The sequence below is a fragment of the Silene latifolia genome, chromosome 2 (genome assembly GCF_048544455.1).
Source record: "Silene latifolia isolate original U9 population chromosome 2, ASM4854445v1, whole genome shotgun sequence".
Taxonomy (NCBI): domain Eukaryota; kingdom Viridiplantae; phylum Streptophyta; class Magnoliopsida; order Caryophyllales; family Caryophyllaceae; genus Silene; species Silene latifolia.
In genome coordinates this window covers 12,064,971-12,089,240 of record NC_133527.1, presented here as the reverse complement: position 1 = coordinate 12,089,240, position 24,270 = coordinate 12,064,971, and the positions used below count along the sequence as shown (strand labels likewise).

The window sequence follows — 24,270 nt, the reverse complement described above, 5'->3', positions numbered from 1 at the left end:
AAACCCGGTTTTCTCGACCCGCGACCCGTTTGACCCGAACCCGAAATGACCCGTTATTTTAGGGTCGAGACCCGACTCGCTTTTAATCGGTCGACCCGTTAGTCAAGGAAAATCATGAATTTTATTAAAAATATTATTATTTATATATTATATTTGAAAATATAGTTAAAAAATTAGTTTTTTATTACTTAAAATTAAAAATTCAACTAAAAAGTCAATTTTATATAACTTTTATAATATTTGTTCCGGGTATGAATTCCGAAGTAGGTTTGTTTACCACGCTAGCTTTGTCGAATAATGCCTCTTCTAGCCTTGACTGCTCTCCTCGGCCTCTCCTGCAACAATGAGCAAATCGAGGGCTTGGCTTTGTGCCAGTCTCTCACTCCGACGCTCAGTCGGTGAACTTATTGTGATTAAGTGGTATGTTGCTTGATGACGTGTATTGTAGAGAGATGAGAGAGATAATACCAATTTAAGGGGTTCTTAGGTTAGATTCGGATCCCTTCCTCATGAGGGATTGAGGTATTTATAGACTTTCACCTTTTGTCACGTAGTGCCAAGTGGGCCAAGTGGCACGGTGAAAAGATCGATCTACCCTCGGCCGAGGGACCTGTAGCGGCGGCGAGCCGTTGACTCCACGCCGAGGGTTCTTGGATATGAGTACGCGGGTAGGTGCCCCTACCGGTAGGTTGCCATGCCGACCCAGTCGGGCAGCCGAAAGGTCGACGGCCGGGATGTCTAAGTCATCGGCTTGCCACTGGGTCTCGCATGGCAACCTACCACCGGGCACCTACCCGCGTACTCATATCCAAGAACCCTGATGGAGTCAACTGTGCTCGCCGGCCCGCTATAGGTCCCTCGGCCGAGGGTAGATCGCCTTTTCACCGCCGTGCCACTTGGCCCACTTGGCCACTACGCGTGACAAAAGGTGAAAGTCTATAAATACCCTCAATCCTCATTGAGGAAGGGATCCTAATCTAACCTAAGAACCCCTTAAATTGGTATTATCTCTCTCATCTCTCTACAATACACGTCATCAAGCAACATACCACTTAATCACAATAAGTTCACCGACTCGAGCGCTTGAGTGAGTACGCTGCACAAAGCCAAGCCCCCGCTTGCTCATTGTCACAGAGAGGCCGAGGAGAGCAATTAAGGCTAGAAGAGGCATTATTCGACAAAGCTAGCGTGGTAAACAAACCTACTTCGAATTCATACCCGAACAATTGGCGCCGTCTGTGGGGATTGATACTAGAAGCTAGTCATTCCCAAACCAAAACAAAAAAAAAAAACCCACCCAAAAAGCCGAGAAGATGTCAAAAGAACAAGAGGTGTTCGTAAATCAAGAGCCCCTCCACCCGATGACACCGTCCACAATTTCGAGTTGTGCGCACCCTCCACCGCCGGATAATTCAACCGGAAGTCGGGATGCCAATAGTGCCGATACGCCGCCGCCGCTCGCGACCAGGTCACCGCTATGGGACGCGTGGTTGATGCAAAGAAATCAAGCAACTCCTGGACTCGATTGTCGGTCGCGCCGCTCACACTGTCACACCGACAAGAGCGGCGGGACCCGTCCAGGAAGCTAGGGCCCAAAAGGTGACTCCGAGAAACCTGAACGAAGCACTAAGAGAGGCCGAACCTACCAAGACGCCGGGGAGCCCAGTGTCGGTGGTAGAACTAAGCCCTTCCCGCACTCGCGGAAGGACGACGCCGCCGCGACGCCCACGAGGCATGCCCCCGGACGAGCGAAGGAGTCCGACTCACCGTAGTCGGAGAAGGAGTCCGACTCACCGAGTCGAAGAAGGAGTCCGACTCACCGAGAGCGGAGAAGAAGCCCTTCCCACCACGGGGAGAGGGACCGGACTAGGGATGCGAGGAGCGATCGCCGCGTGTCATTAGACACGTGGTCGACACGCCCCTCGGTGCCTACGTCCTAGAGACCCCAGTGCCGCCAAAGCTAAAGCTACCGTCTATATCATACAAAGGAGAGGGCGACCCAACCGATCATGCCGAGGCTTTCGAGTCTCACATGTCGGTGTGGGAGCAACCTGACGAGGTCTGGTGCCGAATTTTCCCAACGACCTTGGTTGGAATGGCGCAAAGCTGGTACAAGGGGCTACCCGATGGGTCGGTATACTCCTATTCCGACCTAAGAGACGCGTTCTTGGCCCAGTACTCTACCAATAAAAGGAGAGCCGTTGAGACATCGGATCTCCTGACCATCAGGCAGGAGGGAGGCGAGTCACTCCGAAGCTATGTGAAGAGGTTCGATGCCGGGTTCGGCAGATTAGGGAGTCGAACAAATGCGAACTAGCGGCCTTCGCGGCGATGAAAGGCCTCCCCAGGGGACTTGAAAACGAGCTCATCAAGTGCGGTGGCCTGAGCCTGGAGTCCGCCAGGAAATTGGCCGACCAGGCCATTAAGGTCGAAGACTATCACAAAATATGGATAGGCCACGGCGAGGCCGGGCACTCAGAAAGAAAGAGCCACCGGGAGGACAAGCCGGACGAAGGGCGCCGTGACAATAATAGGTCACGAACCGACAGGCCCGCCAGAGGCGAGAATCCAAATGCGGGCGGGGAATTCAGTCCGTACTACCATAAGAAGTACAAAGATCACACCCCCGGTCGTATCGGCCGCAGAGGTCTTCTCCCGAGCGAAACGAGGGGCGAGGTGGGAAAGGCCCCCAAACCTAGGGGGGACGGTGACACGAGCCTTGCATCTGCGAGTACCACGGCCACACCGGTCACTTAACCAACGATCGCGGCATTTGAAGAATGCCATTGAAGAGCTGATCCGGAAGGGGAGCCTCGGCAAATATGTTGCCGGAGGTCAAAAGACTAACACCGGCGGCTCAGATAAAAAGTCCGTCTTTGAACGGATAGGGACAATTCATGTTGTCATCGGGGGAAACGAGAACGGCGGATCCGCTCGCGGACACAAACGGCACCTGAACGGATCGTATCGGGCCGTCAACTTCGTGCCCACTACAAATGCGCCCGCGCTTCCAACATCCCGAACATAACTATTGGGAAGGAGGACTACGAAGGAATCATCGCCCCACATAGCGACCCACTCGTAGTCCACTTAGACATAGCTAACCACCTGGTCATGAGATGCCCGATTGACACGGGTGCTTACACGAACATCATGTTCGGGGAGTGCTTTACGGGGCTCGGCACGAAAATTGCGGACCTTAGCCCATGCACCAACCCATTGTACACTTCTCCGGCAGTTTGGTCCCCCCGGGGTCTATCAAGTTACCAGTGATGTTCGGCCAATCCGACGCGGCCAAGAATGTGATGTCCGAGTTCGTGGTCATCGACGGCTCATCCGCATACAACGTTCTCATCGGCCGTGTCACCCCGAGTGAGGTCGATCTTTGTAATGTCCATCCGGCCCGACACCGATGTATATCTCGGACCGCGGGGAGGTTCATAAACTCGTCTCAAAGAACGAAAAAGACGAGGTGGTCAACGTCCAAATATCGGCCAGAGGATGCAACATGCAATCCTTCAAAGTGGCAAAGAAAGAGGAAAAAGGGAAGAACCCATCCTTAAGACAAGAGGACGAACCGATGAGCACCAACCACGTCGCCATGGTCGAAGGGGTTGAGACCGAACAGATAGAGATTGATCCAGGACGCACCGTGATCGCTTGCGGTGTCGGCCGGAACCAAAATTCAGGGCCGATCTCCTAGACTGCCGAGAAGGAACAAAGACGTCTTTGCGTACTCACCGCCGAGATGCCAGTGTAAGCCGAGAAGTCATCGTTCACAAGTGAACGTACTCCCCAGCCGCCGCCCCCGTGAAGCGAGGATGAGAAACTCCTCGGCCGAGAAGGAAGATGCCATCAAGGCCGAGGTTGATAAGTTGTTAGATGCAGGCTTTATCATCCCTTGTACATACCCTGAATGGCTAGCTAATGTTGTAATGGTTAAAAAGTCATCAGGAGGGTGGAGGATGTGTGTTGATTTTACGCAACTTAATAAAGCATGCCCGAAAGATTGCTACCCCTTGCCTCGGATAGATAGTTTAATAGACGCAACGGCAGGCTACACAATGCTGAGCCTGCTCGACGCCTTTTCAGGGATACCATCGGTATTCATGGCGAGGAAGACATGCCTAAATGCGCATTCATCACCATACACGGCACCTACATGTACAAGATGATGCCGTTTGGTTTGAAAAACGCCGGCGCGACTTACACAAGACTGGTGGACAAAGTGTTCCAAAATAAAAAAGGGCGAAACATTGAGGCTTACGTCGACGATGCTATTGTCAAAAGCAAGTCCGACGGCGAGCACCTAGCCGATTTACACGAGACATTTTGTTCACTAAGGAAATACAAGATGAAGCTTAACCCTACAAAGTGCAACTTCGGTGTCCGGGCCGGCAAATTCCTCGGCGTGCTTGTTAGCGCCAGGGGAATTGATGCCAATCCAGAGAAAGTCCAAGCAATTCTAGACCTGCCGGAGCCAAGGAATCGCAAAGAGGTTATGATACTGACCGGGAGGATGGCGGCCCTTGCCCGTTTTATCTCTCGGTCAGCCGACAAGAGCACCCCATTCTTCAAAGTGCTAAAAGGGAATAAAGACTTCTGGCTGGGGGAGGAACAGAGCACGGCTTTCAAACAATCAAGGCCCATCTCGCAAACTCTCCCGACCCTGTCCCGCACCGACGCCAAGGGAAACGCTATATCTATATTTAGCAAGAACCTCGGCCACGGTCGATCTTGTAATCGTCGAGAAGAAAACAAGCAAAAAGACCCAATATACTTTATCGCCCATACACTGTTGCCCGCCGAGAGAAACTACCCGCGATTGAAAAAGCGACCTTTTGCCGTGGTTGTTGCCGCAAGGAAGTTGAAACCCTACTTCGACGCACATCCCATGACGGTCTTAACCGACCAGCCGTTGGAGAAAACACTGAAAAATTCGAACAATCAGCGGAGACTTATCAAATGGGCAAAGGAGCTATCCGGCTTCGGCATTCAGTACAAACCGAGGCCTTCGATAAAAGGGCAAGCGCTGGCAGACTTCTTGGCCGAGTGCACGTATCAGGAAGAATCGTGTCCCGGCATGTGGGAGGTATATACCGATGGATCCTCCACAACGAACGGCTCAGAGCCGCATCCTTATCATCAGCCCAAACGGGGACGAGTTCGAGTACGCTTTGAAGTTTACCTTCTCGACCTCAAACAACGAATCCGAATATGAGGCGGTGATAACCGGAGTTGAGTTAGCCGTAGCCGCGGGGTAACACATCATTTTGAAAACAGACTCTCTCTTGGTGACTAACCAATACGAAGGAGAGTACGAAGCTCGGGACGATGGGATGGTAAGATACCTGGAAAAGGTAAAAGCCGAGACCTCAAAATTGAAGTCATTCAAAATGCGACACATACCTGTGTCCGAGAACAACCGGCCGACGCTCTCTCAAAGCTGGCGTTCAACCATAAAGAATATTAGCCGAACCGTGCTGGTGGACATCAGGAACGCTAAAAGCATTGACGAAACCATCGGCATGGTGTGCGACGTGGAAACCGAGACAACATGGATGACTCCGATAAAGGGGTATAAACTGTCAAATGAATTACCAGAGGACCGCAACCTCTCACAAAAGATAAAGAGGATCGCAGCAAGGTACTTAGTGTTTGAAGGAGAGTTATATAGGAGGTCCGCGACAAGGCCACTCCTAAGATGTGTCGGTCCGGTAGATGCGAGCTAATCTTGACGAAATACACGAAGGCATCTGTGGTCATCACATGGGGGCAAGAACACTAGCCCACAAAGCTCTCCGAGCCGGCTACTTCTCGCCCACCATGCTTGAGGATTCCAAACAAAACCGAAAAATGCAACAATCGCCGATGCACGCTCCGGTGATACACGCACCTTCCCGAGACCCGCAACCATGCTTAATCCCCTTCCCTTTGCACAGTGGGGAATGGATCTACTAGGGCCATTTCCAACGGCATCCGGAGGAAGAAAGTTCCTAATCGTCGCCGTCGACTACTTCACCAAATGGGTTGAGGCCGTGGCGGAGTGCTGCAAAAACTGCGCGGCCGTAAGAAAGGTGATCTGGGAAAATGTCATAACTCGTTTTGGGTTACCCCAAGTCATGGTGTTCGACCATGGCCGAGAATTTTGGAGTGACACAATAATGAGCTGGTTGGAAGAACTCGGCATCAAATTTGCATACTCCTCCGTCCGCCACCCCCGAGCAACGGACAAAGTGAGGCGACCAATAAAACGATCCTCAACGGCTTGAAGAAGACAAATTGAAGACCTCAAGGGAAGATGGGCCGATGAGCTACCCGGCGTTCTATGGTCCCTCCGGACCACGGAGAAAGAAGCAACGGGTGCAGTCCTTTTCACCTAGTCTATGGGTCCGGCGATCCCCGCCGATTGAAGCAACGGTGCCACATTCGTAACGGCCACTTTTAACCTGCATTTAAAACGAGGAAGGCCTAAGAACCTCCCTGGACCTGGTCGAAGAAAGCCGAGATACGGCACGCCTCAACTTAGCAAAGATATCGAGCCGAATGAAAAGGGCCTACAACCGAAGAGTCCACAAAAGGGACTTAAAAGTAGGAGATCTGGTCCTAAGGAAGTCAGCCGCCACCAACAAAGGAAACATCCATGGCAAGTTGACGGCCAACTGGGAGGGTCCCTACAAGGTAGTTGAAGAAATGAGGCCGGGTACATACCGGCTGACGGACATGGGAGATGTACCCTTGATGAGCCATTGGAACACCGACAATCTCATAAAATACTTTGTATAACAGCGGAGTTGCCCAAAACAATTGTTGGCACCCCAATGCATATTCATATCTAATGAGGAGTCATCCAAGTTTTTCATCAAAGTGTTAATCCACCCCAATCGAAGGCATACTAACATATGTACACAAAGAGACAGAGCTAAAACCTCGATCATCCCGGCCTTTAACGGAGTGACGGGGACGAGCCGATATGCTAACATATGTTCAACGGCGGTCAAAACGTAAACTCCGTTGCCCCGGTAACTAGCCGGGAAGAGACGAGTGAAACGCGACTACCCTCGGCAAATTAAGACCGAGCTTAAAGACGTTAAACACAACAGATACGCATTCTAACTGCCTCGGCCAAGCCGAAGGTAAAAACGAAAAAGCGCTCAATTAATTAACGCAACTACCCTCGGCAAATTAAGACCGAGCTTAAAGACGTTAAACACAAATGAGATACGCATTCTAACCGCTCGGCCAAGCCAAAGGTAAAAACGAAAAAGCGCTCAATTAATTAACGCAACTACCCTCGGCAAATTAAGACCGAGCTTAAAGACGTTAAACACGGTTGAGATACGCATTCTAACCGCTCGCCAAGCCGAAGGTAAAAACGAAAAAGCGCTCAATTAATTAACGCAACTACCCTCGGCAAATTAAGACCGAGCTTAAAGACGATAAACACAAATGAGATACGCATTCTAACTGCCTCGGCTGAAGCCAAAGGTAAAAACGAAAAGCGCTCAATTAATTAACGCCCAAGACAAGTGAAGGGATAAACCAAATGCCACGGCCCGACCCAGGCAAAGCAAGCAAAATTCTCATTAAGAAAAAGATAACGAGTTACAAGAAGGAGAAACACAGACGACGGCCGTCCCCTTTGGGATAAGCCAAGACTCTACCTACCAGGGTCTTACAAAAATACAAGGAAAAGTAAAGCAAAAGGTTTCGGATTTGGTTCTTTGAAGCGCCAAAAGGATGGCGGGAGAAAAGGCTTAATAGTTGGCCCCCGAATAGCCGGCTATCCGAGACGCCGGTGAGCCTCGTGACGACCGCCCGTCTCTCCTATGCCTGTTCTTTCGCTTGCCCTTACCGCCATCGCGCGCGTTACCCTCGGTGAGCGGCTTAGGTGCAATCTGGCGGCCCTTAGCATCCTCGGCTTTCTTGGCGGCCTTAGCATCCTCAAATGCCTTATCCGCCGCAGACTTTCTTAGCGACCTTAGCATCCTCACCGCCTTATCCGCCGCAGCTTTCTTAGCGGCCTTAGCATCCTCAAATGCCGCTTGATCCCGCGGCCTCCTCCTGCCGCCCTCGTCTCCTCTACAAGGGCCGCCTTTGCGGCCGCCTCCTCCTTCTTGGCCCTCGCGTCCTCGGCAGCCTTATCCGCCGCAGCCTTCTCTTTAGCCTCGAGCCTATCGTCGAACAGCTCGTCAAATTTTGTCCACAGAAAGGAGCCATCCGGAATCTAACCTAAGAACCCCTTAAATTGGTATTATCTCTCTCATCTCTCTACAATACACGTCATCAAGCAACATACCACTTAATCACAATAAGTTCACTGACTTGAGCGTCGGAGTGAGTACGCTTGGCACAAAGCCAAGCCCTCAGTTTGCTCATTGTTGCAGGAGAGGCCGAGGAGAGCAGTCAAGGCTAGAAGAGGCATTATTCGACAAAGCTAGCGTGGTAAACAAACCTACTTCGGAATTCATACCCGGAACAATATTTAATAATAAAATAATTATTAAAAAAACTTTATTTTAATAATTATATCAATATAGTTATTGTATATGATGAATATGACTAAAATAATAATTTAAAATATATTTAATTTTTAAAAAAATATTTTTTAAATTTAAAAAATCGTTTAAAAAAGGCGTTAAAAATTATTTCTTGACCCGTATTCTGACCCTAACCCGACCCGTGACCCGTATGACCCGACCCGTATCTGACCCGACTCGTATTTGACCCGACCCGTATTCTGACCCGACCCGTATGACCCGACCCGCCCGACCCGTTTGACAGGTCTACATGTAAACGAGTACAATATTAACTGAAGAAGGATTCGAACCTGTAATTTTAACAACTAAGCCACAAATATAAGGCGTAGTTGCTTTTTCATTGACGCAATTTACTCTTTTATAGACTTTTTGCCATTAATTTTCCATTACGTACCCTTCCCTCCAAAACAATATAGACAAACACTAATTCACTTTCTCACAAATTTAATCAAATCTCGCACCAAAAAACACAAATGTAATCAAATTTATCAAATTAATCAATTATATACGCTAATTCTCAGATTAATCAGGTAAAAATTTTAATTTATTAACTTTATATCAAATTAGGGAGATTAGATTAATTTATACTAATGAAATTAGGGTTTGAAAAAAATATTATTAATGAATATTATTGCCAATGAGGAAGCGAACTGTAGTAGCACATTCACATGAAGCATCAACATGGATGTTGTGCAATCGAAAGCATTGACTTGAATGTTGTGTATTAGTTCATGCTAATTAAGGCCTTCTTCCAATATACTTACATTGTTCTCAAAGCCTACCAACAATCGGATGATAATTGAGAAGTGACCTAATTGAATCAATTGAGTCTGAAAAACAAACCCACTGTTTGAATCAATTCAGTGCATAGGGCGTGATGGTAGGGGACAGTGGTGTATGGCGGCTGTATGTGGTGGTTGGTGGCCAATGGTGGGTGGTTGTAGAGTGCTTAATTTTAGAGGATTACTGATAATGTGGTAAAATGGAAAATGAGTGTATGGAAATGACAAGGGTATAATGGTCATTCATGTCCATGATTGAGTAAATCATGTCCATGAATGAGCATGACCCATATAAGGGGAGAAGGATTCGTGAGACCGGATCAAATTTTTTTTTTCTGAGGGTAACAGCCCGAAGGCGCATTACGCATTAATGATAAATAAAAAAGTACAACACTGTTTGCAATCGGAGGTAAAACATCCGACGACCACAGAAATCTACCAACTATTCTAGGTTCGATATGAGCTAAAGCATGCGCTACACAATTGTTAACGCGACTAATATGTGACCAAACAACAGAAATAAAAGAATTACATAAAGCTAAAATATCGTCCAAAATTAACCAAAAGATACTCCTTCCTTTAGTCTTCTTCTTCAAAGCTTCGATAACCTGTAGACAATCACTTTCAAAGACAACACTCGTGTGCCCCATTTCGCACTCCTTCTTTAACTCCTTTGAGGACTGCTTCAGTTTCAGCGATGTGAGGCTCCCAAACCCGCTCCGTCACACTCGACACAGCCCACAACACTTTCCCCCGATCATCTCGACACACCACCCCCAAGCTAACACCCACCTCCTCTTTCACCCCTCCATCGACATTCACGTTGACAAATCCCGGTGGCGGACTAGTCCACCCCATCCCCTCGCTAATCCCGTCAACCCCTCCCTCAACCGAAACTGGATCAAATTAATTGGGGAAGTAACTATTCCAGCCTTTCTTTTTTTTCCAAATGAAACGCCAGACCCGTACAATATAAGTGGAGAGAAATTCGAACTGTGATATGTTGTCATAATTCCGTAATTTTAATCATTAGGCCAAGACCTTTTCAATAACTACTTACTTTTTAAAGTACATGTTTTTAAAGTACATGAGCCATGGTTTAAAGTGAATGAATGGTAGTATAAAACGATTCTAAGTGTAGAGTAAAACGATTCTAAATTAATGTTAGTATAAAACGAGATTATAAGAACCTAACTCAACTTGTGGATGGAGTTTTTTTTTTGACATATAGAAAAAGAGAGCTTATGACCTAGCATTTTATTGCTAGGTTATGACTTATGATCAATTCTATTAAGTCTTTTAGGACAATAACTAAGAGAAAAATAGTGTAAAAGGTAAATAAGACGGTTAATATAAAAAATAATAGCCTTGGTAATTTTGTCTAAATATGCAATTAGCCTTATCTGGTAAGGAATTAATTTGTTCATAGTGAATAAATGTAATATGTTCTTATGATGAGAGTGTGAATTACTTATTTGATGATAGACTCAAAGTCCGGAAGACATAGCCTTCGTTTTGTTAGGAGCAAAAAAGTGCGGATCTAGTAGTATTCTTGTTGCGGAAGCTCTCGTTTTAAAAGAAGGTATTTTAGCCGTTAAACACTTAGGAATCTCAAAGTTAATTGTGGAGGGTGATAATTTATGTGTTATTAACTCAATTCGTAGTACTTGGCAAATTCTTTGGGAAATGTTTAGTATTATCAAGGATGTGAAATTAGATCTTCATTTCTTCGATGAAGTGATAATTAAACATTGCTTTCGTGAAGCCAACAAGGTTGATGACTTCATGGCTTCTATTGGACATTCATGTCCAACTCTTTCGAGGTGGTTTGAAAGCCGGTGGCTTCAACTTACCCCCTCATTCGAAAGGATGAGATAGGTTGGTTCTACCCTAGAGGATCAACCTAATTTTCTTACCTTATCAAAAAATAATAATAATAATAATAATAAAAATATAGCCTTCAACCGTAATTACCTCCACAAGAATGCTTCTAAGAGGCCTATATACTTAGGCCCTATTCTTTTGGACTTAAAGTTGCTGAACTTAACTTAATTTTTCTGAACTTAACTTAATTTTGCTAAACTTTTCTGAACTTAATTTTGCTGAACTTAATTTTGTTGAACTTAATTTTACTGAACTTAATTTTGCTGAACTTAATTTTGTTGAATTTAACTTATAATTGCTTAACTTTCTGAATTAAAAGAATCTTACTTAAATTAACTTAATTTAATTTCACTTACTACTACTACTACTACTCAGCAGGGTTCTCACTCATCTGATTGGTTACGTGCGGTTCCTATCTCGGGGTTAGGTCAGACTATGAACGGGAGGACTTACCGTAGTGTGCTGGAGTATCGTCTGGGTGTTCCGTTATTCACGGTATCTAGGCCCTGTCCGGCTTGCTCTCGGGTTTTTGCTGAGGATGTTTTTGGGGACCACGCTGTTTCTTGTCTTTGCATCTTGTGTGCGTTAAACATCGGCATAACCTTGTCCGGGACACTCTTTTCGACATCTGCTATACATCTGGTATTACTGCGGGAAAGGAGGTTGATATCGGTTTGGTTGATGGACATGGTGGCTCTCTTCGTCCTGCGGATTTATTGCTTTATTTTTGGGACAGGGGGCGTGATATGTGCGTTGACTTGACGTGTTCTTCTCCTTTGACTCAGACTGGGATGTCGGATTTTGTGCCTGGCCGGGTTGTCGCTGATGCTGCTCAGCGAAAGTGTGCTAAGTATGGGGATTTGTGCGCGGTAGCGGGTTATGGTTTTCTTCCTTTCTCTTTCTCTTCACTTGGGGAGTTAGGTTCGGATGTTGTTGCCTTACTCAAGCGGATCCAGAAATTCTCGGTATCTCAGGATGCGGGGGCTCGGGTGGCCGCTTACATTTTTACTAGACTTAGCTTTGCTTATTGCTAAGGGTGTGGAGCCCAGTTGTCTCTCGGCTCCCCACCAATTTCATGTAAACTTTTATTTTTCTTTTAATGAAAGATGCGCGCATCCTTCTATAATAATAATAATAATAATAATAATAATAATAATAATAATAATAATAATAATAATAATAATAATAATAATAATAATAATAATAATAATAATAATAATAATAATAATAATAATAATAATAATAATAATAATAATAATAATAATAATAATAATAATAATAATAATAATAATAATAATAATAATAATAATAATAATAATAATAATAATAATAATAATAATAATAATAATAATAATAATAATAATAATAATAATAATAATGATGGGGCATATTCTCAGACCACGACTAAGTCAACACATTGAGCAAGGTCAAAGATATCCACAAAGAAGTCAACGGCTTAGACAAATTAACTAACGACGCGCGTCTTCTGTCGACGGGTCCCCGGGCAACCACAAATGGCCGGGCACACATCCACGAACTCATATCCAAGACCCCTTGGCGGTGAGTCAACAGGGCCCGCCGGCCTGCCATGGGTCCCTCGGCCGAAGGGTAGATCGCCTTTCCACCGCTAGCCACTTGGCCACTTGGCCACTACGTGACAAAAGGTGAAAGTCTATAAATACTCCTCTACTCTCATTGAGTAAAGGATCCACAATTTAACCTAAGATTCACTATTCATCCGTAATATCTTCCTTATCTCTCTACAATATTTACTTCACCAAGTAACAACAACTTATCTTTCTAAGTTTACCGACTTGAGCGTCGGAGTGAGTTCGCTCGCCCAAAGCCGAGCCCTCGCTTGCTCATTGTTTCAGGAGACCGCAAGGAGGAGTTGACAAAAGACGTCATTCTACAAGCACGGGTGGTGATAAATAATCGCTCCGGAATTACACCCGAACAATTGGCGCCGTCTGTGGGGAAAGATACTAGAAGCTAGTCACATTCATTCCCAAACAAAAAAAAAAAAAAAAAAAACCCACCCAAAAAGCTAAGAAGATGTCAAAACAACAAGAGGTATTCGTGAATCGACGAAACCGAGTTCGCCTGCATGATACCGTCCACAACTCGAGTTGCGAGCCCTCCACCGCCGGGTAATTCAGCCGAGTACGGGATGCCAATAATACCGATACGTCGCCCCGCCAACCAGGTCACCATCATGGGACATGTGGTTGATGTATCGAAACCGAAGCTACTCCTGACCTCATTAGTAGTACGTCGGCTCACACCGTCACACCGACAAGAGCGGCGGAACCCGTCCCAGAGACCAGGGCCCGAACGTGACTCCAAGAGACTTGAATGGAGCACTGGAAGAAGCCGGCCCCGTCAAGACGCCGGAGGAGCCCAGGCGTGCCGTGGTCGACCTAAGTCCTTCCCGCACCCGCGGAGGACAGCTCGCCATGCGATCGACGAGGCCTCGCCTCGGAGGAGTGAAAGAAGTCCGACTCGTCGGAGTCGGAGAAGAAGCCCGACTTACCATAGTCGGAGGAGAAGCCCCACCCAAGACGAGGAGAGGAGCCGGACTAGGAATGCGAGGAGCCGATCGCCGCGTGTCATTCGACACGTGGTCGACACCCCTCGGCCTATGTCCTTGACACCGCCGTGCCCACCAAACTAAAATTGTCGGCGTTCACATACAAAGGGGATAGCGACCCCACCGACCATGCCGAGGCCTTTGAGTCGTACATGTCGGTGTGGGAACAACCCGATGAAGTCCGTGCCGAGTCTTCCCAACGACCTTGCATGGGATGGCTCGAGTTGGTACAAAGGGGCGCCCGACGGCTCGGATATCTTTACACGCCGACCTAAGGGACGCCTTCCTAGCCCAATACTCTTGCAATAAGAGGAGGGCCGTGGAGACACTCGGACCTCCTAACTATTAGGCGGGGAGGGGGGCGAGTCTCTACGGCTATGTGAAGAGGTTCGATGCCAAGTTTCAAAGCAGATTCGAGAGATTAATCCCGAAATGGGCACCTTGCATGATGAAAGGCCTCCCAAGGGGAGACTTAAAAACGAGCTCATCAAGTCCGGAGGCCTGGGCTTAGACGCCGCCAGGAAGATGGCCGACCAAGCCATCAAGGTAGAGGACTATCACAAGACTGGGTCGGCCACGCGAGGCAGGTCAAACCGAGAAGAAGAGCCACCGGGAGGACAACCCGGATGAAAGACGCCGTGACAATAATAGGTCACGGTCTGATAGATCTGCCAGAAAGCAGAGCTCAGCGGGCGCCGGGGGGAGTTCGAGAACGTACCACCAAAGGCGGTACAGTGATCACACCCCCCTGGTTGTATCTGCCGCCGAGGTCTTCTAGAGCTGATCAAATGGCCCAAGCCCATTAATCCTACCCGGTTCGGCCCGCTTTTTGGAAGGGCTTGGCCCTTTAGTTTTGGCCCAAAAAAGCCCATGGATCGGCCTAAAAAGGCCCAAAATATTTTGGGGCCGGGTTTGGGCCAAGCGTTTGGCCCAAATTTTGGCCCGACTCGGCCCATATTTATTGATAATGAATTTTTTTTCTAATAAAACATATTAAAGTAACGTTAAAGTTATACCCAACTCTTTACAAACTCAAGTATATTTTTTTAGATTTATAAAACAAAGTATACATAAAATAAATCATATCTATGAATGCATGATTAAGCATTCTAAAGTAGCGATGCTTGTCTTTATTTTATTATAGAGAGTAATTCTTATGCATTTCATCATATTTTGTACAATTTTATACACTATGTATGTTTTAAAAGTTGTAATTGAAGGTATTACTCTAACTATTTCCGAGGGTAAGTCGTAAATTTTAGGGCCCGGAAAAGCCCATTTAGGCCCAAAAGCCCGCATTAGCCCATAATGGTCGGGTTTGGGCTTGCTAAATAAGTCCACACATTTGGCCCGACCCGACCCGGCCCATACAAATGGGCTGCTTTTGTTAGAAAGGCCCGGCCCAAGCCCGCATTGGCCCGGCCCATGATCACCTCTAAGGTCTTCGCCCTGAGCAAGGGCGAGGGCCAGAAATGGGAAAGGCCCCCCAAGCCGAAGGGAGACGGTGACACGAGCCAGTACTGTGAGTACCACGGCCACACCGGTCACCTTATCGACAACCGCGCATCTCAAGAATGCCATTGAAGAGCTAATCCGGAAGAGGAGCCTCGACAAGTATGTTGCCAAAGGCCAAAAGACTGAGGCCGGCGGATCAAATAAGAAATCCGTCTTTGAACGAATAGGAGTGATCCATGTTGTCATCGGGGGCAACGAGAATGGTGGGTCCGCTCATGGGCACAAACGACACCCGAACGAGCCGTATCGGGCCATCAACTTTGTGCCCAAAACAATGGTCCCCGCTTCAAAGATCCCCGATATAACTATCGGAAAGAAGGACTACGAGGGGGTCATCGCCCCTCACAAATACCCACTCATAGTCCACTTGGACATATCCAACCACCTGTCAAGAGGTGCCCGATTGACACAGCGCCTACACGAACATCATGTTCGGGAATGCTTCCTCAACCTCGATGGCCTCAAAGTCAAGGACCTAAGCCCCCGCTCCACCCATCGCATGCCTTCTCCGGGGCCGCCTAGTACCCCAGGGTCAATCGATCACGGTGATGTTCGGCGAAGGGAGTGCGGCTAAGAATGTCCTAGCCGAGTTCGTGGTCATTGACGGCTCGTCCGCCTACAACGTTCTTATCGGCCGAGTCACTCGAGCGAGGCCGACGCAGTGATGTCCATACGGGCCCGACACCGATGTATGTCTCGGACCGGGGGGGAAGCGCATAAGCTCGTCTCCAAGGACGAGAAGGACGAGGTGGTCAACGTCCAAATATCCGCGAGGATGCAACATGCAATCCCTCAAAGCGGCAAAGAAGTCGAGAAGGGGAAAAGCCCATCCTTACAACAGGAGGGCGACCTCATGGATGCAACCGACGGCTAACTAGGAAGGTGTGCCTTTAATAAGCCGTTAGAACACCGACGATCTCGTAGAGTACCTTGTAAAGTGCCGGAGGTGCCCAAGACAATTGTGGGTACCCCGACACATGTTTCTATCTAATGAGGAATCGTCCAAGTTCTCCATCAAAGTGTTCATTTCCCAAATAGTCACTATCGAAACAAAAAGTCTTGGCACACTTTCGTCATACCGACAAGAGCGGCAATCATCATCAAAAAGCGGCGCCGTCGCGATAGCCGCCCAAGTAGTAGACGCTACTAGCGATCACCCCAAGAGGTAGACGCCGCAGATCACTCCAGTGGTAGACGCCACTAGCGATCATCATCAAGAAGCGTGTACCGTCGCGCGTCACCCCAAGTAGTAGACGCTACTACTGTCACCCCAAGAGGTAGACGCCGCAGCTATCACTCCAAGTGGTAGACGCCACGGCGCATCATCATCAAGAAGCGAGTACTGTCGCTTGTCACCCCAAGTAGTAGACGCTACTGGCAGTCACCCCAAGAGGTAGACGCCGCAGCGGCCACTCCAAGTGGTAGACGCCACGACGTCATCATCAAAAAGCAAAGCGCCGTCACGGTCACCCAAGTAGTAGACGCTACTATCACCCCAAGAGGTAGACGCCGCAAAGTCACTCCAAGTGGTAGACGCCACTAGCGATCATCATCAAGAAGCCGCCGTCGCAGCCACCCCAAGTAGTAGACGCTACTACAGCGATCACCCCAAGAGGTAGACGCCGCAGCGAGCCACTCCAAGTGGTAGACGCCACTAGCGATCATTACGATAAAATGATACTCGCAAAAGCGGTCAACGTACTTGGGAACGTTAAACACGGTTGAGATACGCATTTTAGATCGCTTACCCGGCCGAGGCGAAGCAAAAGAGGCGCTCAACTAATAACGTAAGAAGACAACTCAGACGAAGACGAGAAAAGACCTCGGCCAAGCCAGAGGCAAAGTGAAAACGTTTACAGTTAAGATGCTCAACCACTAGCGCAAGAAAACTCAGAAAAATGGGGTAAAGACCTCGGCCAAGCCGGAGGCAAAAGAAACGAACTCTTATTAAAAAATGATCAAGTTACAAAGTGAGGAAAATAAAGACGACGGCCGTCCCCATAAGGATAAGCCAAAACACAACCTACCAAAGTTGTACAAAATTGATATGTGACATTTTGGTCGCTTTTTACCCCTCATTTATACCTTATTTCGACTCGATTTTACATGCTTAATTGATTAAATAGCTCATTTATTAGTTTAATTACTAATTAGTAGTTTTATTAAAATAAATTGAGACGGTTACTTTATTTACATGATTTTGGTACTACTTTCGTTGGTTGTATTTTGTAGGAATAAAGAAGGGAGTCAAAACGGATCAAGGAGGAGCAAATGAAATTAACAAATGATCAACCCTTCCATGACCAATCATTTTATAAATAGTGAAATGGTGCCTCTCTTTTGCCAAGTCGTATGTATCTTGTGCTCACATGACTTTGGGCTGCCTTAATTAATTGGGCCACATTCCTTCGTAGTCAACTCGATGCACATGATCCGTTACATTGAAGCCAGCAAATTGGACAAATGTCAGGGGCTTTTATGTCTTTTTGGAAGACCAAAAAGAGGGAGGCTTCATTGGGTGTGGGGGGAGCAGCCGTCATTTGGGGATTTTCTGGGGTTTTCGTGGTTGGTCAGAGAAGACGAGAACAGGAGGAGTAGAGTAGTATAGTTAGGGTTTATTCTACAATAAAATCACATAAAAATCCCATTTTTCTTCTTTATTTTTAGTTTAGATTTAGTTTATTATCTCAATTTACAATATTTGTATGAAGATCTTTCATTTCAATTCCATTTAATTATAAGTTGGTATGAATTATTTCTTCCCTTTCTTTTTAATTGTCATTTCTATTATTATCATGTGTTAATTAATTTAGTCAAGTTTTAGTCTTTATTACTCTTATTATGATTAGTGTTAATTTATTCATGTTTAGTCTTGAGATTAGTAGTTAAAGTTGTCATATTTATTGTTCTATTTTGCTTAATATTATGTTTAGTGTACTTATAAATGTGTTTAGTGTTAGATTAGTAATGATTAGTGAGTAGTATTTTCACTAGGATTCGATTTAACCCCTATACATGTGTGTAAGTTACTTTATTAAATCCTATTTTAATTAGTTGTTGGGGAAATAAGTAAGGGTTGACTAGAGGATTGACTATTTTTGATGGTTTATTTGTGGGTAATGTTAATTCTTAACCCTTGTCCATTAGTGAGAACCAATTAGGTTGGGGATTTGGTTACCTTGTTTAAGCCTAATTGTCAACTTTGGTTGAGACCGAGAGGGAGAGCCAAAGGAGGGCACCTCTAGTCTTGGGTTTGAAATCGACCCTCGAGAGAGGGAGTGGGATGACCTTAATTTGATGTGGGCCTAATGACCTTAGTTAATGTTAGGCTACCTTGGGAATATGCATGTTTTTGGGGTAGTCGGGTGTTAAATTAAGGATACCGACCTTCGAACCCGAGAGGGGGGTTGGTAGGGATAGCTAGTGTCCAAGTGCGAACCCGAGAGGGGGGTGCTTGGCGAATTAGAGCCGTCTCCTCCTTACACATTACCTCAATAACTAAATAACGGGATTATGATAATAAATGAACATGTCGGAGGTGAGATCGGATCCTAGGCTTTTCTTTATTGTTTAAATCACTTTTCATTACCTTTTTTACTTAGTTAACTAGTCTTAGTTAGTTAATTTAGTTTAGTCATTTAGTTTACTATATCTCTCAACTTATTGATTCGCGTAGCTAACCCATAATTTAAGACAAAACTAGTACTCAAACTTGATCTCCTTGTGGTTCGACCTCGACTACCCTCTACTAGTTGAGTAAATTGTTTGATCGGGTACGACGACCTCTACCCTTATATCAAAATGGCGCCGTTGCCGGGGAGATCAACAGATTGATATTAGTTGTGTCTTAGATTTGTTAGACTACGTATTTGTTACTTGTTACTTGTGATAAGATGGCTAGTTTTCACTTCCCACAATTTGAGCATGAGCCATTTTATTGTTATTTTGATAGGCTTGGTGAATATGTTGGTCAATTTGATAATTGTTTTGAAACATGGGAACTTTGCCTTGTTGTGTATTATGGCATGAATCAAGAGACTTGGACCATAGTCAACTATATGTGTGGTGGGCAATTCATTGACACAAATTATTTGGAGAATTGGGAACTTTTTAGAAGGTTGGCTAATGACACATACCAATGGGATTTGAATACCCCGCTTCCTAAATCAAACCTTGAGATCATGATGGAACAATTCATTGAAACAACAAACCAATACATCGACACTCTTGCTCATAGTTCAAGTGATTTGGAAAATGTTGAGAATTTTAAGAGTGATGTCTTGAGTGATAATGATAATGGTTTTGTGGAGTCTTGTGAATTTGTTCCTAATGATAATGTGATTGTGTCTCTTGATTTTCCTACATTTGAGCATGAATTGAATGAATCTTCTATGTCCTCGTTGGAAAATGATAACATGTTTAATGGCAACGATTTTGTGGAGTCTTATGTGCTTTATCATGTTGATAACATGTCACCTCTTGATGATATTATTGTGCTTAACGAATCTCCTTCTTTTGTCCAAGATGTGGTTGAGCAATTTGGCGAGTGTGAGCTTGAAACTATGTTGTTTCATGATGATTATGAGTTGGGTGAGCCGAGTGATACACTTGTTATTGATGAGCTTGATCAATTTGGCATATGTGAGTATGAGAGCATGTCATTTGAGGTAGACCATGAGATGGAGGAGTTGAGTAAAGAGTGTTTTGAGGAGAGTGGTATTTTCAACGAGTCTTGGAAAAAAGAGAGTCTAAACATGTTTGATGATAGTCTTGAGGTGAAGTGGGATGATGATGTTGTGGATATTGATTCTTTCGGAGAACCCACCTTTGCGAGATTCTTCCAAGAAGCCTCGATGCCTATCTCTTTTATCGAGGATGATTCTCTTATTTCCGTTGATTTTCTTCCTCTTGACCTTTTTACCCCATCTTATGAGTACATGATTGAGAAGGATGAGTGTGACCATCCTTTCAAGGAGGTTGTTTTGGCTCCTCGTTTGACTTTTGATGATTATTTGAGTGACAATTTTGAGGATAAGAGGAAAGAGGAAGTGAGGGGCAAGAAGACTAGTGAAGTCTCCAATGTTGTTGATTGGCCCTTACTCGTTGGTTTTGATCATTCTCCTCCAATGAAGGAGGAAATATTATATAAAATTGAGTTTGAAAATGTCGAGGAGAATGATCACAACCTTGATGATTATTGGAGGAAGCTCAAAGATGTGAGCTTTATTGACTTGGGCAAGGAGTTAAGTGGTCTTGCCCATAGGTTGTGGGATCCCGGTTAGTTGTTGGGATCACTTGTAGGTTTAGCGGTTTCCTTAAAACCGCGCTTCTTGGGAGGCAACCCAAGCTTTTTATACATTCTTTTTCTTTTTGATAAATTTTTCTAAAAACCCAAAAACATGTTCTTTTCTTTGAAAAAAATTGAAAAAACCAAAAACATGCATTTAATTTCAATTTTCTCCACACATTTGTTTCTTTTTGAAACATAGTAAATAAATAAGTGTGGGGAGAAAATTTTATATTTCAAAAAACCAAAAACATGTATTTCATTTTCGAATTTCCTCTACACATTTATTTCCATTGGAAATTATGTAAATAAATAAGTGTGGGGAGGAAATTCTATTATTTAAAAATACAAAAAACATGTGTTTTATTTTTCCTATTTCTTGCCTACATTTCGTTCCATCTAGGACGATGTAAATTTTAAGTGTGGGGAGGAAAATATCCACTTTGTGTATATTTGTATATATTTACTTGTTAATTTGAGAGAATTATAAAAATACCTAAAAATCGAAAATTTTCAAAATTTTCAAAATTTTTGCATTGTTTATATTATATATATAGCCTTGTCCTAACCTTTTTTTATAGACAACACATGCAAGCATCGGAGAAGACGTTTGGTAAAATTCTTCCAATCCTTTCTCCTTTATCCTTCCTTTTCTTTTTGTATATATTAGCATGGAGGAGGACGGGATATTTGATGTGGGTGTTCTCTTTGGGAACCGTTTTGGATATGCGTGTGTTGGTGTGCTGTTAGGACAAGATATTGTGTGTATTTAGACTAGTCATGTATATATGTGTTCACTTTGCATTCACGTAGCTTGTTCATATGTTTAGTTGCATTTCATACACTTTGCATAGTGTTTGTAAATAGTTGCATAGAGGGTCTAAATGTGGAGGGCATATGTTGCCAATGATGATAATTTGTCTTGCCCGTGTCATTTCCCTTTTGATAGCTCGTACCTCTTGATGACACATGTTAGGGTTTTTGCTTGCAAAAACCCGGAAGTCTAGCTTAACAACCAACTTGCGACCACCTTGTGAGACCGTATTAGGCCCGAGACTTGACCTAGGTACCGACATAGCTACTAAAATGTGAGGATAGAGCCTCCATATGGCCGGTCCATCAAACCGGTCCCGTTTAGGTCATGAGAGTAGTTCTCCTTACGTGGTATGTCATGTCAAAACGCACAAGTATGGTGCTCATTCCTTGATTCCGTAGAAGTGTCGATGTGCATGTTGAGACAATTTTGTTCAAATAAAGTAGCCTCTCGTAGCCAAATAAGCTTATTTTTCACCCATTTGATCATCTTTCCCTTTTGTTTACCCAATTTGTGCCTAAGCCTTGTCATTTCATTTGCCAATAAAATAACTACATTCCATAAACATCTCACCTTTGTTGAGTAGTTCGTCTTTGTAGTTGTTTTGAGGAGTATAATTGGGTAGGAAGTTTGATTTTTATTGAGGTGAACGGTCCGAAATATCACAAAAGTGAAATGAAGCTTGTTGGCTTACCAATTTTTGCATATTTAAGAGGTTTACAAGAAAAAGAAGAAAAGAAAAAAAAATGCCACCAAGAAAATCAAATAGAAAAGAGAAAAAAATAAAGTGAAAAACAAAAAGAAAAGAATGTCGTGTTTGTATCTAATAAAGGGTTGATGGATTTGCAATTGAGTCTTGCTTTGTAAATAATTGAATGATTTTTGGAAATGACAATCTTGCCATATTTTGTGGAAGAATTCTTTTGCAGGGGTAGAGTTTAGTGGATTGGTTGGATGTGGCGACTACTCGATCCGATAGCCTCACATGTCATAAAACGGTGCTTGCACCGATCCCTTTTCACCTAACCCAAGCCCCATTATAACCCGGTTGTCTCTCTTGTATGTGCATCATTTGACATTTCTCTTGCGGAAATCGGATATAGTACCATATTAGATTGCGGGCATGCTTCGCAAGTCGAGATAGGAGAGTGATTTTGGCTACTTTTTGTCACAAAAATCACCACGTTCTTTCATTTGAGTGACTAGTGAAACCCGTGAGAGTCGGGCTTTGGTCTCCTTTTGGTCAAAGGTTTGATATGGAGTCGAATCTTGCGTGTGTCGTGTCATTCTTGGGAGTATAGCTAAGTACTTCCCCTTTCCCGCCTAGAATTTGTTTCTTAGCCACCTCGTGTTGTCAATATAGGTTGCTTGAGCTAGAATTAGGGAGTCGATACCTTGGTAAGACTCAGAGACGACATCCTCCACTTATGACTCTCTTTATTCGGTTTTTAAAAGTAAAACGGCCGCTTAGATGAGGAAAGCGGTTTGACTTTTTGTGATGCATCTTATATATGTGCTATTTCGTTCTTAAATGTTTGGATGTGTCGAAATTTTCCGCAAGCCCCCACTTGCCTTGCAACGGGGCACATACCTCATTGTGTTTCGTTGTGAGTTGAAGGGACGGAGAAGGCCCGTTAATTGCCTCTCATCGGTTATTAGTAGTTTAGTTAGCCATTTTAAATTGAGGGTCTTAGTTTAATTAATGAGCTTACTCGAGGACGAGTAAGGTTTAAGTGTGGGGATGTTTGATATGTGACATTTTGGTCGCTTTTTACCCCTCATTTATACCTTATTTCGACTCAATTTTACATGCTTAATTGATTAAATAGCTCATTTATTAGTTTAATTACTAATTAGTAGTTTTATTAAAATAAATTGAGACGGTTACTTTATTTACATGATTTTGGTACTACTTTCGTTGGTTGTATTTTGTAGGAATAAAGAAGGGAGTCAAAACGGATCAAGGAGGAGCAAATGAAATTAACAAATGATCAACCCTTCCATGACCAATCATTTTATAAATAGTGAAATGGTGCCTCTCTTTTGCCAAGTCGTATGTATCTTGTGCTCACATGACTTTGGGCTGCCTTAATTAATTGGGCCACATTCCTTCGTAGTCAACTCGATGCACATGATCCGTTACATTGAAGCCAGCAAATTGGACAAATGTCAGGGGCTTTTATGTCTTTTTGGAAGACCAAAAAGAGGGAGGCTTCATTGGGTGTGGGGGGAGCAGCCGTCATTTGGGGATTTTCTGGGGTTTTCGTGGTTGGTCAGAGAAGACGAGAACAGGAGGAGTAGAGTAGTATAGTTAGGGTTTATTCTACAATAAAATCACATAAAAATCCCATTTTTCTTCTTTATTTTTAGTTTAGATTTAGTTTATTATCTCAATTTACAATATTTGTATGAAGATCTTTCATTTCAATTCCATTTAATTATAAGTTGGTATGAATTATTTCTTCCCTTTCTCTTTTTAATTGTCATTTCTATTATTATTGTGTGTTAATTAATTTAGTCAAGTTTTAGTCTTTATTACTCTTATTATGATTAGTGTTAATTTATTCATGTTTAGTCTTGAGATTAGTAGTTAAAGTTGTCATATTTATTGTTCTATTTTGCTTAATATTATGTTTAGTGTACTTATAAATGTGTTTAGTGTTAGATTAGTAATGATTAGTGAGTAGTATTTTCACTAGGATTCGATTTAACCCCGACATGTGTAAGTTACTTTATTAAATCCTATTTTAATTAGTTGTTGGGGAAATAAGTAAGGGTTGACTAGAGGATTGACTATTTTTGATGGTTTATTTGTGGGTAATGTTAATTCTTAACCCTTGTCCATTGGTGAGAACCAA

At 44.2% G+C, this 24,270-nt stretch overlaps 1 protein-coding gene across 1 annotated transcript; it reads left to right on the top strand.

Annotated features, from left to right (window-relative positions):
• Nucleotides 1–17,416: 17,416 nt before the first annotated feature.
• Nucleotides 17,417–23,878, top strand: LOC141642273 (uncharacterized). The gene is made up of 2 exons (XM_074451033.1): nt 17,417–21,211; nt 23,348–23,878. Exon 1 carries the CDS (start codon nt 19,205–19,207, stop codon nt 20,591–20,593), a length of 1,389 nt encoding a protein of 462 aa, XP_074307134.1. The 5' UTR covers nt 17,417–19,204; the 3' UTR covers nt 20,594–21,211; nt 23,348–23,878.
• Nucleotides 23,879–24,270: the final 392 nt, after the last annotated feature.